At 41.8% G+C, this 16,308-nt stretch overlaps 1 protein-coding gene across 2 annotated transcripts in view; it reads left to right on the top strand.

Annotated features, from left to right (window-relative positions):
• Window positions 1–16,308, top strand: part of caskin2 (CASK interacting protein 2) — a 57,341-nt gene that overhangs the window by 22,019 nt on the left and 19,014 nt on the right. For both annotated transcript variants that reach the window (XM_027289639.1, XM_027289638.1), the window contains exons 3-10: window positions 2,409–2,460; window positions 6,708–6,805; window positions 8,353–8,498; window positions 9,021–9,116; window positions 10,955–11,088; window positions 14,832–14,940; window positions 15,034–15,142; window positions 15,315–15,409. In XM_027289639.1, the coding sequence (XP_027145440.1) occupies window positions 2,409–2,460; window positions 6,708–6,805; window positions 8,353–8,498; window positions 9,021–9,116; window positions 10,955–11,088; window positions 14,832–14,940; window positions 15,034–15,142; window positions 15,315–15,409 (839 nt within the window). The remainder of the gene's footprint in view (window positions 1–2,408; window positions 2,461–6,707; window positions 6,806–8,352; window positions 8,499–9,020; window positions 9,117–10,954; window positions 11,089–14,831; window positions 14,941–15,033; window positions 15,143–15,314; window positions 15,410–16,308) is intronic.

Here is a 16,308-nt window from a genome sequence, read left to right as displayed (position 1 = left end):
CATGAACAAACCAGTGAGCCTGAAACTGAAGCAGATCAATGAAATTCAGCTCCCATTTACCATTTATTTTATTATTTAGATGCTTTTCCTACTGTGAGATCAGAAAGGCCTTTGGTCTGACTGCTCGTGTTTGTTGCTCCTTCGAACTTTGTTGCAGCTAATTCAGAGACTTCAGCATCTGCTAACATGTTTTTATAGCTATGAGAAATAATGGTTAAAGGGTTGATGAAACTGGAAGTATCCTTTGTCCATTCACATTTCAAGCACTGACAGTGTATGTGTGACATCACCCATAGTTTCCTGAAGAGACGTTTTGAAGCTCAAACTCTGTGGTGTTGGTGGCCGCCATGTTGGTAGTCCTGCTTCTTCCGTCTCCTGGCTAATGTAAAAATCAGCAGTTGAAGTTGAAGTTGGACATTTTAACATGGGGGCTTATGGAGACTGGCATGTTCTGTAGCCATCCTCAAGTGGCACTTTCACGTTGGTTTTATCTCCCAGACATGGAGGTTGATGCTTGGTTTGAAGTAGTTGTGATTGTTGCCATCAATCATATTAGCTGTAAAGGTATTCATTTGTTCTGCATCCAATTGTATCTTAATGTTTAGCTCTGTTATGCTCTACATATTCAGCTTTAATACCATACTTTTTGGGCATGATGAGTGAACTCATACCGGATCCCATTGGCCACCCTTAAAGGCTGGACTAAACGTCTCCCACCTTAGAGAGGGGGTAGAAAGTCTTTCTTCAAACAAATTCACATGGTCGTTCTCATTTGTACATATAAAAAGTGATGGAAGTACGAAGAATTAAATTTATATCCTGCCTTACCTTTAACACCTCCGCACATGAATTTCCCTCTGGATCAATAAAGTATCTATCATCTGGCCAATTTCTTGTTAGACTTGTTAGTTTTGGAAGGAGACACACCCAATTCCAACGTCAACAGAGATTGCTTAAGGATTATAGTGACATTAGAATAAAAACAATAGAGTAATAAATATAAACCATGTAAGGAGTAAATGCTAACACCAGAGCTTAATAGAGGAACAATAAAAGTAATAGAAATGCTGCTAATGGTGTGGCTAATGGTGCTATCAAAGACAGTTAGTCTGAGTTTGAGTTGTATGTACCTCTCCCTAAATCTACTTACTTTCTCTTCCTGTCTCTCTCTGTCCACACACACACACATGCACACACACTCTTATGTGATTTTCCACACCTAAGTGGGAGAAAACAGTGAGGCAGATTGACTGCGATGAATGCTTCTGTATTCAGAGGCCTTGGCAGTCTGGTTCCTGTGTGGGTCTTGGTGGACAGTAGGGCCTTTACAGTAGATCTCCGCTGTAGGACGTCTGAGGATATTTAGCCGTGCGAGGAGAGTTTCCAGCCCTTACTGGCTGCAGCTGGAGACGGACGTATGAGATGGAGATGATATTTAAAGTCTGGAAGTCTAGGTTGATGTAATTTAGAATGAGACTTTAAGGGTTGAGCAGAGCTTTGGGGCGATGGCCAGATTTGATTGGAGTCGGATGATACTCGAAAAAGTGGCTTATGCACGTAGAAGAGGAAGTTGTGACAATAAAAGTTTGGACTTTATAGATAAGAAAATATTTAGCTATGCTTCTACTGCAAACCGTGGACAGCTTTATAGACTTCTTTTGAGGTTTCTGAGGAATCATGTAACTGCTGAGATCAGTTTGTAATGCAGTTGGAAGCTTATATTCAATTTGTACATGTTTAAATCAGTAGAAAATATTAAATTTGAGAATTAATGTGGTTATAATAGAATGCAGAAGGAGGGCTAGTGACTGAGAATAGGTGAGTGGACTTAAGTATGTTCTCTCTTGGAGTACAGAGTGAGTGAGTAAGACATGGGACAAGTAGCAGTCTGTCTGTTTCAAGGTGAGTGAAAAAAAAAACAAACAAAAAAAAACATGTCCAGTCTTGCTAACTGACTTATGTTATTTTTGCTGCCGTGGAAAAAAAAAATATATTTCTGCTTTGTTTGTTTTATCCCGACGTGTTTTATGGTTGTCACTTTGAGTTCCAAAGAGCTGTGATAAGATAGCAGCGCAGATGAAGTGGAATGGCACATTTCTGCGAGGTAGAATCACTTGTTTATGAATCATTTGGCTGCCATGAGGGTGTCAGACACGAGAGGGAAGGGTGAGGCAGCAGGAGGTGAGGAAAGCTGTCCTGTCGGGGCTGTCAGGTTGTTTGAAGGAAGTAGTGATGATGGGGAGAAGGGCAGGGAACAAAAAAACACACGCACACACACGCAAGCTCCGACAGCGATGGAGGGATTTCAGGGGAGCGCTTTGATAAAAAGAAAAATATGTCATCAAATACTAATGGTCTTTTTTCATTCCCATCCACCTTCCCTCCCCCTTTCATCTGTCTTCTTCCAGAGTTGCTGGGCTCCACCAAGAGACTCAACATCAACTACCAAGACTCAGACGGGTAAGACGAGTGTGTGTGTGTACGTGCTTGTGTGTGTCTCAGCCGGTGAGATAAGCACGAAGCTGAGTCAAAAGAATGCAATGGAAGAGTCACTGTGTCTTGATTGACATGCAGATTGAAGAAAAAAACGCCCCACCTGTGGCTGCCTTGTGTTTGTGTTCGGTGTGACTAATAACCAAATCACCCACATGTTCCGACATATAGTGCCCTTCACAATTATTATCTCACCCTTATAGATGTGGAAAATGACAAGAGACTGAGTTCAAATCTGCTTTTAATGTAAGACAACTCAAGAATTCTGCTGAATATTTAGTTAGATTCACTAAAACCTCCTCCAGAGGAGTGTCATAATAAGTTGCATTTACTCCTGTAGTTCAGTAACTTCTTGAATAAACCCTACTTGTAAATACTCTAGGTGTAGTAGCCTTGAAAACTTGGTTACTGTTGCTACACCTAACATCTCAGTTGTTAGCTCTCTGCAGTTTGTACTTGCCTCAGGATTAAGGCGCCAAAGATGAACCACAGCATTTCCACTTGGTATCTGGTTGGTTTAAAACACTTGATCCTTGTGCCTTGATATGCACAACTAGCTTCTTCTCTTCTAAGTGAAGAGCACCGTGTGTATCATTTGTTACACTTTATACACTGACATAAAGAATGGACCGCATATGTGTGACGTCACCCACAGGTTTCTGAAGAACCGAAGAAGCTCAAAATATGCAGCTCAGGCCGCCGCCATGTTGGCAGTCTTGCCTCCACTGCCTCCTGGTTAATCTAGAAATCGGCAAAGACATCAGTAATCATGTAATGACACCTACCTGTCAATCAAATCAGCCATGAGTTAATCCTGCATAACTTTAAGCCTTAATATCATTTGAACAGGTTAGTTGTATATAAATTCACAATCAGTACAGTTGTCATGAACGAGGAAATTAGTTATAGAGACCAAAACAGTTTTTTGTACCAGGCTGTAAACATGTTTATTTCTGCTGTGAAGTTTTAACATGGGGACTTATGGAGACTGACTCACTTCTGGAGCCAGCCTCAAGTGAACGTTTGAGGAACTGCAGCTGTTGGCACTTCTGCGTTGGCTTCACTGCACAGTGATGGAGGTTGCTGCTTGTTTATAACAACTGCCACTAACAGATGTTATCAGCTGCAGCTAGCTAGCTAATTAAGCTAGCATTAGCATTAGCTCCATGAGTTGTTTGAAACTCCCTCGTCTGCTTATTTAATGCCTCCAGCTGACTTGTTTTGCTAAATGAGCTGAAAGAGTGACGCTAAAGCTTCTTGTCTGGGCAAAAAGTCTATTGTCAACATTTGATGATTCATGCTGATGACAAAGAGATAAAGACGCCGCATTGTTTTTGTTTTGCAATAACGTTAATCATTAATAAACGTGTAAGAGTTAATTGCGTAACCCTGTTTAGCTGCTTAGTTGTCAAGCAGTCTTAGTCAACACAGTTTATGATTCATGTTTTGTTATTTCCAAACAGTATGTTTGACGTTTGACACTGAAAGAAGAAAAACTTTCAGGATGATGAACCCACATGTTTTGGTGGGTGTAATGCTGTCTCTGGTAATGTTAGCTGGATAAGCTGGTGCACAACAAGCAGCAACCTGGGCTGTGAAGTGAAGCCAGTGTGGAGTGTCAGTGCCAAAAACTGCAGTTCACTTGAGGTACCAGTGGTCTCTATAGCTAATTTCATCGTTCACAACTACCAACATGGCAGCGACCAAAGCCACAGATTTTGAGCTACAAAACAGCTCTTCAGAAACCTGTCCAGTTTTTATACTGTCAGTGGTGTGCAAACTGCACCAGATCACACAAAATAATGTAGTATAAAATACTTGAAGTGTTTTTGTATCTTGGAATAACTTAACAGACCTACTGGCTTAGTTACAGTTGCTAAGCTTTGTTTGAAGAATATTAATGCACGAGCGTGCCAGTGTTTTTCTCCTTTTTTCATCCCTGAAGTTACTCACTTCTCCAGTAGTTACTGCAGTTTTTTGGTGACAACCTTGCCTCTCCTTTCATTTAATTACAGTGTTTATCTTCCCACTTATGACTGCTTCAAATTTGCCCCTCCCTCGCCTGAGATATTTTGCTTTTTTTTGTTGTTGAAGGCACACACTTTATTCCAAGGTGTTCGGTCTCCGTTCATATCCATCAAATTCCCCTCCTCAACCCCGCTATGCGTGTTTGCGTGTTAGCCTACATGGGTGTTGACTTAGGCCCGCTACGTGTGTCTACATGCAGGGTCAAGCGGTGCGTGGGAGGTGATACACAATAGGGGTGTTGAATTTAAACATCCATGATGAAGAGAGAGAGTGTGTGTGGGGAGGTTGGTGGCACAGAGGAAAGGTTTACCTGTGATATATAAGACCAGCGCAGAGGGACTGAAGAGGGGAGGGGAGGATTAGCAAACAATCACTTGTCACTGAGTCAACACCATCTGATGTTGAGACTGTGTGTGGAAAGTGGCTGTAAGTGACTCAGTTTATGGACAAGGGTTGGTAATGTAAGAGAATAAATGTATGGATAAATATGTGGCTGAGGGGCATGGACGTCTAAACAATGACACTGATAGGATAAGCCACTTCACAGACTGGAGAACCCTCAGATTTCATATCAGCACAGACTGATGTCTCAACTTGATAATCTCGACCTGGTCTAGCCTCATACAGTGTCACAGAGCACGTTCCCCTTAGTCAGGCGTTCTTTGGGCTGGCTTTCTGGCTCAAGTATCACAAACCTGCTCACCTGGTGTGTTGACTCTGGATTTACCTGCACAGCCATGAGCTAACTGAAGGGAAATTATGTTATTGCATCAACATACTGTAAAGTAATATTCTGCAAAATTAAAGATATAAAATATAGCTTACAAGAAGAAAGGAATGAGCAGGAAAAGAAAAGGTAGAAGTGGGAGTTGTTGTATAGACTTTATTAAATAAACATCAACAGATGGGACGTAGTTAGCCTAGCTTAGCATGAAAACTGGGAATAGGGCAAATAGCTAACCTGCTCACAAATGAACATATTTATGTATGGATAACACAAACAAGATCAAACAGAAATTTGACACAGTGACACAGTGTGTGATCATACTCTAACCTAACCCCGCCCTAGCCCGAACCTTAACCAACCTAATAAACAGAAGGAGCTACTAGCCAATCAGAGGTGCCATGCACGATAAAAGCAGTGTAATAGATGATATCATGTCACTTAGTGCTTATCTTACTTGATATATAAAAATAGTCACATCTTAAGTTAGCTAATGTGATCACAATGCTGGCTAACTAGCATGCTAACTAGCAAACCAGCTATCAACTGATGTAGATTAGCAAGCTAGTTAGCTAGCATGCTGCTAACAATAGCGATCTGGCTAATGATTATGCGGATTAGCGAAACTTTTGCGAACTACCCAACTCTACAGTGTACCCTTTCAAACATTGACATCTGTGGAGAAAGCTACATTAAGTTCTCTTCAGATACATCCAGGCTGTTTATTGCCACTGGTGCCCAAGAACTCGGGGCTCTCACTTTGACTGCCTCAGGTTGTGTGAAATCATCTGAAAGCCCTCTGTGCTGTAGTTGTTATTTTATCCCCACGTGTTCAAGCTCGCACTCTGTTCACGCGTTGCCTCAGAGGGTCACCTCCTCTGTCTGCGTCGCCCCAAGCCAAAGCAAAAGTCGTCGCCAAGAATTTATGCCTTTAATTTCTTCCTCTGCGGAATACACCTCGACCTGACAGACACCTGGAGACGAACGCACACATTTCATCTCTGAAGCTTTGATGGACTCAAGCATTCATGCGCGCACACACACAAACACACACACACGACTATCTCAATCTGCAGTTTTGACTTCGGCTCACACACAATACATTGCTTCTTATCTTAGCCTATAGTTGTGATACTGCTTACAAACACACACACAAACACACTCACACTCTTCTCATTCTGAAGTGTTGATAGGTGGTTGGGGAAGCACACTCATAAAACTCACATAAATTCCACACACACACACACACACAATTTCACACATATCAGTCTGGAGTTTTGAAAATGGCTCACCTGTTGTAAAGTCATCAGTATGATTTATGGCCCCTATCATCTCTTTGTCTCATCCTTGTCTCATCCTTTGACCCCTTGCTCTCCTCTCCCCTCCCTTCCTTCCTTCCTTCCTTCCTTCCTTCCTTTCTTCCTTCCTTCCCTTTCTTTCTCTTTCTGTGTCTCATCCTCAGCTTCTCAGCGCTGCACCATGCTGCTCTGACGGGCACCACCGAGCTGCTGTCTCTGCTGCTGGAGGCCCAGGCCACGGTGGATATCAAGGACATCAACGGTATCATGGTGGCGTGAATGGCTTTACCAGCTGAACCAGTGTCACCAGACAAACCCACAACTTAAAGAAAAAAAAAGTCGTTTCACGCTCAAGAAGGGGTTAAAATGAGGTTGAAGCCTCCCTCAACTGCTTTCTAAGTTTGACCCATATGAATAAATATGATTCACTTTGAAGTTGAACAGCAAAATATCTTCAGAGTCCAAGCGGAACAGATCTAGTAGAATTTGTGCGAGAGTGGCAGCAGCTGAGACCAGAGGCGTGTAGTGCTCATAACCATGTATGTGACGCCTCTGAGGTCAGCCATAGATTTTTGCGAAGGACTGTGCTGAAGGTTGAATTTACCGCTCGGTGCTTCCTGCCAGCTTGTCAGATTTGGAATCGAGAGTCTCATGCATGCTAAGTGGAAAATAAAACTGGTGGCAGCAAATCTTCTAGAAGTCCTGTTTCCTGAAGCACAGATGCATGGAAAAGGACAACAGTAACTCATGCTGACGACTTGATCGTGAGACAATATGTGTCAAGACCTGTCAGCAGATGATAGATTGATCACATCACATGTTCTTTTGCTGTAATTAACCAGCACAGCATGTTGTGCTGACAGGAAAGAAAACCCCTCATAGGTTGGAAAGTGTGACAGGAAAACAATGCTAATGTTGCTGGATATGTAAATGGTGGTGGTTAGTTGACATATTGGAGGTGATAACATGCCAGTGTTGTGTTTAAAGCTGGCTAAAGAAATTGTTGCTTTAAAGGACCAGTGTGTAGGATTTAGTGGTATCCAGCCGTGTAGTTGCTGATTGCAACCCCTTCGACTTGCTCTCTCCTTCCTAACTTGAAGGACAAACTATGGTGGCCATGAAATGCACGAAAAACATGACATGCCCTCTCGAGAGGCAGTCTTTAGTTTGTTTGTTCTGGGCTACTGTAGAAACATGATGGCTCAACATAGTGAACTCTGTGGAAGACGAGCCGCAGCATCTGTAGATATAAAAGTGTCATTCTAAGGTAACAAAATCATAGTGATCTTTATTTTCAGGTTATTATAGACTAATGAAAACATAGCGATGAATATTATGTTACATTTCTGCCATATTCTGTAAATAGAGCCTCTTCAATGTGACACACTGGACCTTTAGAGATTTTTGTTTTCATGGGATTTATTGATGCTAAGAAAAATAAAGAGTAACGCCAGCCTCACACATCAATGGGGCACGCCAATGATTAAGTATTACACTACCATAAAAGAGGGACTCACTAGCACTGTGAGAGGAAGATTTAAAAAAGATGTTCTGATTTTAAGTCAGTATGATTAAAACAATCTTCCATCCTTCACCCTGAAAGTCAAGTTATCTCAAGTTGAGATATAACCCTGACATCATTAAGGGTAATAGTCTCAGACAAAGCTCCTCCAGATCATACGACTGCTTTCACAGGCTCAGTAGAACTCCCCGTGACAAAAATTCACTTTGACATGTAAAGTCTGTGGCGCTCCGTCTTTTCTGTCCCGTCTCATCGGCTCCGTCTCTCGCTAATGTGTCTGTCTCTAGGCATGCGTCCCCTCCACTACGCAGCATGGCAGGGTAAAGCAGACTCTGTCTTATTGTTGCTGAGAGCCGGAGCTTCAGTCAACTCCCCTTCTCTTGATGGACAGATACCGTTACATCTCTCTGCTCAGTATGGACACTATGAGGTGGTGAGTACACACACACATACATGTCCACCTCAGCCACCAAAGGCAAAGTTCCAAGGCATTACCAGTCCTCCCATTTCACTGAAATCCACCCCCTTTGTGACTCGTCCTGTATTGTCCACCAACAATACCAGTAATACCATTAATGCCACGTCACAGGTTTACAGGCAGTGAACGCACACATTCCTTTCCTCCAGTCTCTTCCGTGTGGCTCCAGGAATGTCTTAATGGATAGATCCACATATCATGGACACACACACATCTCAGCCTGTCACATAACCCATGTGGAGGCCTGACCTCTTCAGCACGACACCATCCAACACAATGCTGACAATCCTAAACAGAGGCCACAGTAGAGCTATCAAATGTTCCTCTCTTCTGTTTAAAGACAAAACATCAACACACACACACACACACACACACACACACACACACACTGAACGTGTTGAGATGACTGGCATGTGCATAATACATGAGGTGATATCACTTACGTCTTCCTTTCTCCCTTTCTCCTGTCTCTCCCAGTCGGAGATGTTGCTGCAGCACCAGTCGAATGCCTGCCTGATGAACAAGGCCAAGAAGACTCCTCTAGATCTGGCCTGCGAGTTTGGAAGGCTGAAGGTATGAGGATGTTTGTGTGTAGTTTTCACACACATACGTGTGCAAGCAATACATCTATGAATATTACATGATGTTATGAGTGTTATCCACCTTCAGTGTGATGTATTTGACACAATTTGTAGCGCTGTAGCGCTCAAGCTGACGTGACTGTACGGAGATATTTTGTCCTGTCATCATTAGCATCATCAATATAAAAATAGTGAGATATAGTGTACCCACTGAGATGATTCACACCTCACACATAGTTCAAACATGGTTTTCTAGAGGGAGCCGGGTGTGGTACACTGTGGTAAAGTGGAAAATGAAAAACAAGACGAGGGACCAAAACTTAGATCACAAAATATGTATGACTTTTTATGCAAGCAACAGACTGTTCTGTCCTGAAATGTATTCTTTTTTTATTTATTTGAGTTTGCCATATTTGATTTCTTCCATGAATGCACTCTGTAAACTCTGCTTGTATTTGTGCCATAAACTAAATTATATTTGAGATTCAGCGGAGTAGAGCTGCAGATGATGGTGACATAATGAGTATATAGATAGTCACTAGAGCCCAACTGGTACTAGATTTTGGAGGCAGATATTGATATTTGTGTAAAGTCCATGAGGTTTGATATTAAGTGGAAAAAAAACTCAGCACTCAGTCTTCAGTTAAATAATGTTACAACCATTTCACCTGAAGACTTTCCGTGGCTGTCTGAAGTGCTTAATATCACGCAGGACCTCCTGGACTTGTCTTTTGTACTTTCACCTCACCACCTCACTAAAGAGCACCTGTCGGATCAGCCATCAGAGCCCTGCAGCGCTCCCTTCATCCATTGTAAACTATTGATATTTGAGAGTAAAACACCAGACTACAGCCATGCCAGCGGCTGAGACTGTACTGAGACACAGCAGCACTTTGAGCTAAATGCTCACGACGGCATACTAACTTTCTCACAATGTCAGCGCTAACATGTTGATGTTGGGTTTGATGTTGACCAGAATCTTAGTGTAGCATGTTAAATAATACATTTTAGGATTCATCCTCTGGGGACCATGAATATATATCTACCAACTTTCACGGCAAATCATCCAATAGTTGTCGAGACATTTCACCCGAGATTAAACCTCCATGTAGTGATTTCCTTTATTCATGTAGTCATTCTAATCCAATTATCTGTGTGTGAAAACACCCTCTTTGGCCATTTTTTCCCTTTTAGGATGCGGACGGGCTCTTGTCAAACATGAACCATGGCTTAGACGAAGTGACCCAGCTAAATTAAGCTTGTTTGAGCGAAAGGAAAAAGAGGCCTCAGTGGCTGTGACTGTAAAGTTAAAGAGATTTGCACATTGCAGTGTGTTTTACTGTTTCTCTGTCACATTGCCGGATAAGCCTGCCTGTGAGACGTATAGCCGGTCCTGTAATTCAGAATTAGACACACACACACACACACTCTGCCTATGTCTGTTAAATGTTCTCTCGTCTGCCCTGGGTTTGCAGTTTAGCTGTGAAAGGATAGAAGGCTTTAGGCTGTTTTTGTGACACGCAGACTTAATGAGTGACTGTGTGTATGTGAGTGGAGGCTGTGGTATCTTTAGACAGCTGCTGAGTAGTGGATAAGCCTCTATGTACTAGCTTGACCCTCATATACAGTAAAAGTCACTATATATATATATATATATATATATATATATATCTATATATATAAATTCAATCCATATATTTTTACCATGCAGCCTCAGCTAGCTTGGCTTTGCATGTATATTTAAGTTAATGCTAATGCTGTAATTCGTGCCCTGATTCTGTCACTCGTCCTGACTTCATCTTCATTTCAGTGTCTTTGATTTCTCTTCAGGTGGCTCAGTTGCTGTTGAGCAGCAACATGGTGGCTGCACTTTTAGAAGGGGATGGAGGGCACGACAGCCTCGACTCTGCGACCACCACTCCCCTCCACCTGGCAGCCAGGAACGGACACAAAGACATCATCAAGTAAGATCACAGCGGGGAGCGGTGTGGAAGTGAATTCTATCACATGCCTGTTTCTTTCATCTTTCTTGCAGCTTCTGTCGACTTTAACCACAGCTGCTGCTGCCTGTTACTGCTCATACCTCGACTTCTGCTATGACAACCACAACTAGTACTGTGACCACTGCTACTGCAGTACTACAGCTCATACAGCAGTGCTACTATTCCAGCTGCTGCTATAACTCCTACTACTTCCACTGAAGCCACTGCCTATGTGCTACTACTATTAGTACTACCAACGTTACCACTACTATAGATATTAGTACTACACTGTTACAGCTGCTTCAACCTCTGCTACCACTAATACATCTACCATTACTGCTGGTACTACTATAACTACTACTGCTACTTTTACTGCTCCTACAACAAATACTAATACAGTAATAGCACTAGTAGGGCTAGCAATGCTACTACTTCTACTACTGTACTATTACTGCTGCAACAACTTCCACGACTGCTGTGACTCCAATTTTGGTTACCCTATAACCAATTACTACGACTACTACAGTGCTACTACAACAAACTACTACCAATGGGAGGACTGCTGGTCCTCCCAGCTAAACCTACAATACACCACGGCATCAACATCAAAATCGACCCCCCTGTGTCTCCAATCATGACGCCTCAGTTGCCCGGTCATGCCGCTTTACACTTTACAACATCAGAACACCCTTCTACAGGCATATGTTACCTCACGACCATTGCGTTCTTCCAATGAACAACGCCTGGCTCTGCCACATCATTCAAGGCAATCCAGACTTTTCTCATCTGTTGCTCCCCATTGGTGGAACGCACTACCAACAACAGCACTTACTGCTGCACTAACACTTTCTTATCACACTGTACCTTTATTGTTCCCTTCTCTGTAAGTCACTTTGGATCAAAGCATCAGCTAAATGACTGAATGTAAATGTACATGTAATTGTAAATGTACCACTATCTGGTGCTGCTCCTCTGATATGGCTACTCCTACTACTAATGCTAATTCTAGCCTTTTTACAGCTACAACAATGTTTCTTTTACTACTGCCACCACTGTTACTATCAACATTACTTGGGTGGTGCTTTCTCTTACTACTTACCTCGCTACCATAGCTGCCACTACTGCTACTGTTACTTCCTCCATGCTAGTACTAGAAACTTTGTCAGTGCTATTACTGTCACCACTACTACAGCTGTCAGTGCTGCTACTACTGCTGCTATTATTACTGCCTCTACTACTGCTAACGTGCTAATGCTATTATTACTACTATGACGACTATAACTGTATGTGTTGTGTTAGTAGTAGTGGCAGACACAACGCTGCTACAACTATAACAGTGCTACCACTTTTACTACTGCTATTAAAGGTACTTCAGCCACCACTATTTCTACTTGGGCTGTCAGTGGTACTACTACTGCTGCTGCTATTAGCACAACTACCTACAGTACAGCTTCTACTTCTACTGGTACTGGTGTTACAGTACTACTTGTTAATGCTGCTGCTATTACTCCACTTGACTACACTGATAATATACAGAATACTGTATATGTGTCACAGTTTCATGTGCTAAACATTTTCTCTCAGGTAGCTCCAGAAAGTAAAACCAGTCACAACCTCCATATTCAGAAAGATATTCTGTACTGCAGTGATATTTAACCCCGATGACTTCACATGTTTCAGACACCCAGAGTGGCTCCATGCGTTTTTTTTTATGCCAGCATATCTGTGTAAATATGTATGTTCTTAGCCAAGTTACTCCACCCTGCCTCTCAGACATTCCGCTAACGATTCCCATCCCTGATCACATCTCTTTTGCAACACCCTCTCCATCCTCCTCTCTCTTGAATAGCAGGCATGGAGGGGAGGAGGCAATCCTTCCACTCAGAGATAAATAAAAAAGAAATCCACTGCATTAGCACAGGAGTTTATTCAGTGTTTACTCAGCAGAATTTGCCTGTGATCTCCTCGAAAGGATTTATGTCTCTTCAAAGAGTGCCATACTTAACAGCACACGTCTTAGACTACCTACTTTTTGTACAGCTGGAGCTTCTAGGTCTGGTTAGAACCTGAAGATATGATTCTTTCTGAGGGAAGATGTGAAGATTTGTGTTGCTGATTTAGTATCATAAACGTATACACTCTGTGAAGACAACGGTATTTTGTATAAAAGTCAAGAATTCTCTAATTGGGATAATTATTAATGAAATCTAAAACCTTAGGAGACCCTATGTTGAGAACTTTTGCTCTGACATATTCTACATTTAATATATACATGCTTTGTAGTTTGTGTAGATCATGTGAGAGTAAACCAAGTGCTTATCTGCAGGACAGAGGTGGAGCCGTCAAAGCTTCATGCCAGTTTTCAGACATTCAGCCTTCTCAAGGTTTCATAGCAAGATTAAAACTGTTGCTGCTGAGTGAGGAAAGAAGCTGTTGGTTACAATAAGCTTCAGGCTACTTTTTTTCATCATTCTGCATGGTTTAGTATTCATCTTGTCTGTCCAAACGTCCCATGGAGTCCCACTTAGTGCTATACCAATAACCAATAAGCTTTTTAGCCACAATTTTTTGAGAAAAAAAAAGATAACATTCTAATATTTCATATAAGTTTTAACATTACAAGACCTTTATTTTGATACTCCACTGTGGTCTCTCTCTCTATGACCACATTGTTGTAATATTCAGTTTTTCAGATAAAGTTGTAAGATTGTAAAAAAAAAAACCTTATTTCACAAATAAAGTAACATATTTATTCTTCTAACATTTCTCATAAAAGTACACCTTACATGAAAGAGATTACATTTTAAAAGAAAGAGGTTACATTTTCAGAATAAAGTTTTAATATTTGTTTTTTGATTTGCATTTTTATTTTTTCATTTATTTTGGTTTTCTTATATTAAACAAATACATGGTTTCTCTTGTGAAATTAGGAATTCAGAACATATGTTTTCTTAAAAGTAGCAACTACTGCTAGTTTTTTTTCAAAATCTTTTCTGAATAGTGGTTTAATATTCCATCATACAGTGTTACTCTACAGCATTGAAAATCGGCTGCCATGCTGTGGAGGTACACACAGCATTGGGTAAACTTCCACATTGATACAGTTAATCTGAAAATATGTGAGCAAACTCTCAGCCTCATTTCAAAGAGGTCAGTAAACTGAGTTCACCTGGGTTTACCTTGTCACTACAGCCCTGTCTGTATCTATGCACCTCAGTCATTGACAGATGTCACACTCTGTTGTCATCATGTTCCTTGTTGTAGCTGTACAGACTGCGATCGCTGCTTCAGAACACCGCAGGCTGCACTGTGTTATTTTGTCTAACTCATTCGACAATTGAAAGGAAACATGCTGTAACAAAGAGAGTCGATGCAGACGTGTAGCATCCACTCAACACACAGATGAGAAAGCACCATGCGCATAAATCCAACTCATATCCTACAGCAGTCATTCAGTGTTGTTTACTTCTTCAAAACCTGACTCAACCTTCACACAGTGAGCTGAGGGCCTCCTCCTCCTCCTGCACCGCTCACTGGATACGACGCCATCAGCATTCCTACACAACCAGAGACATATTTGTTAGTTTGTGTGTGTGTGTGGGTGGATGAGTGGGGGGTATATAGCTTAATGAGATGTTGCAGATGTCTGTAACAGTTGAATGGATGAATCTGTGTCTGAGTGTCGCCTGCAGCTTTACACAAGTCTTTCTGCTGTGATGTCCTAGGTTGCTGCTCAAAGCCGGTATCGACATCAACAGAGCCACCAAAGCTGGGACGTCTCTGCACGAGGCCGCCCTCTACGGCAAAACTGAAGTCGTGCGGCTACTGCTAGATGTAAGCAAAGGCGTTAATTTTCAGTTTAGGGTTTGTTTTTAAAAGTGCATCTCTCCCACAGTAATCTCACGGTGTGTGTGTGTGTGTGTCTAGGCGGGCATCAACGTGAACATGCGCAACACGTACAACCAGACGGCTCTGGACATTGTCAACCAGTTCACCACCTCCACAGCCAGCAGGGAAATCAAACAGCTGCTGAGAGGTTGGCACCTCTTTTAATAATAAAAATATTTTAATGGTTCACTGTTTTTATGAAATTTAGATTTTTTTTTTCCGGTGGAAGCAGTGGGGGACAGGTTTAAATGACAGACCCAATCAGTGGAGTGAAAGGAGGCTGCTGTTGATGATGTGTTTGTATCTTTCTGTCTCTGCAGAGGCATCAAGCTCTCTCCAGGTCAGAGCGGTGAAGGACTACTGGAACCTCCATGACCCCACCGCTCTTAACCTCCGGGCTGGAGAACTTATTATGGTACTTGCTTTTGTCTCTTTAATGGCTGTCTGCTAAGTCATTAAGTCATTGGATTACTCAGCAGTACTCCTGCTTTGTGTTTGACAACTTCACTTTTCTTTTGTACTATTTATTTGTAATGCAGTTGTTTATTTCTATGTTGCTTTCTATGTTTATTTTTACAGGAGGTTGCCAAAGTTCTAAATGTTTCACTCATATTGGTGTGAAGAACTTTAACTTTATATGTATTGTTGACTCATCCATGTTCACACCAGACGCATAAGTGTTATTAAAATGTACATCCATTCAGTCACAGTGACCTCTGCTTTAGCATCGCTGTCCTTGGAGCGAGATGTCTGTGCTGCTGAAAAGAACAGAGTGGCTGTTAAAACTCTCGTATCACAAATTGAGTGGCCACACAGTTTGCACCATGAGAACTATACAGGAAGATGATAGCATTGACTTTATTTATTGATCCATTTGTTTTATTTTCCCCATCCATGAGGCCCTGTGTACCCATGATGAAAGATAATAGATTTGTGTTAATGGGAGCCTTGATAGATCATAATATAGTTAATAGTTCACAACAGTTGGAGGTCAGGGTGATTTGAATGGCTGCTGAAATTGCTGTTGGGCTCCATAGACATTTTTAAATTATTTGTTTGTCTGACCGATAATCTATAATCTCTACAACAACAAATGTAAGATACATTTTGTCAGGCAGGGAACAGATGTGCTTTCCCGCCTCCACCGCAGCCCATACGGTACACTGAATCTAAGCCTGATTTACACTTCAGTCAGCTGTTGATGGACGAACCTGCCTGCACATCAAAATGTACTAACAGTACTCTGATTAGTTCTACAGTGGCGATCATCAATTAATAACATGTACCTGTAAACAGTCATCAGCAGTAATATCA

The sequence above is a fragment of the Larimichthys crocea genome, chromosome XVI (genome assembly GCF_000972845.2).
Source record: "Larimichthys crocea isolate SSNF chromosome XVI, L_crocea_2.0, whole genome shotgun sequence".
NCBI lineage: Eukaryota > Metazoa > Chordata > Actinopteri > Sciaenidae > Larimichthys > Larimichthys crocea.
This window is presented reverse-complemented; position numbering and strand designations above follow the sequence as displayed.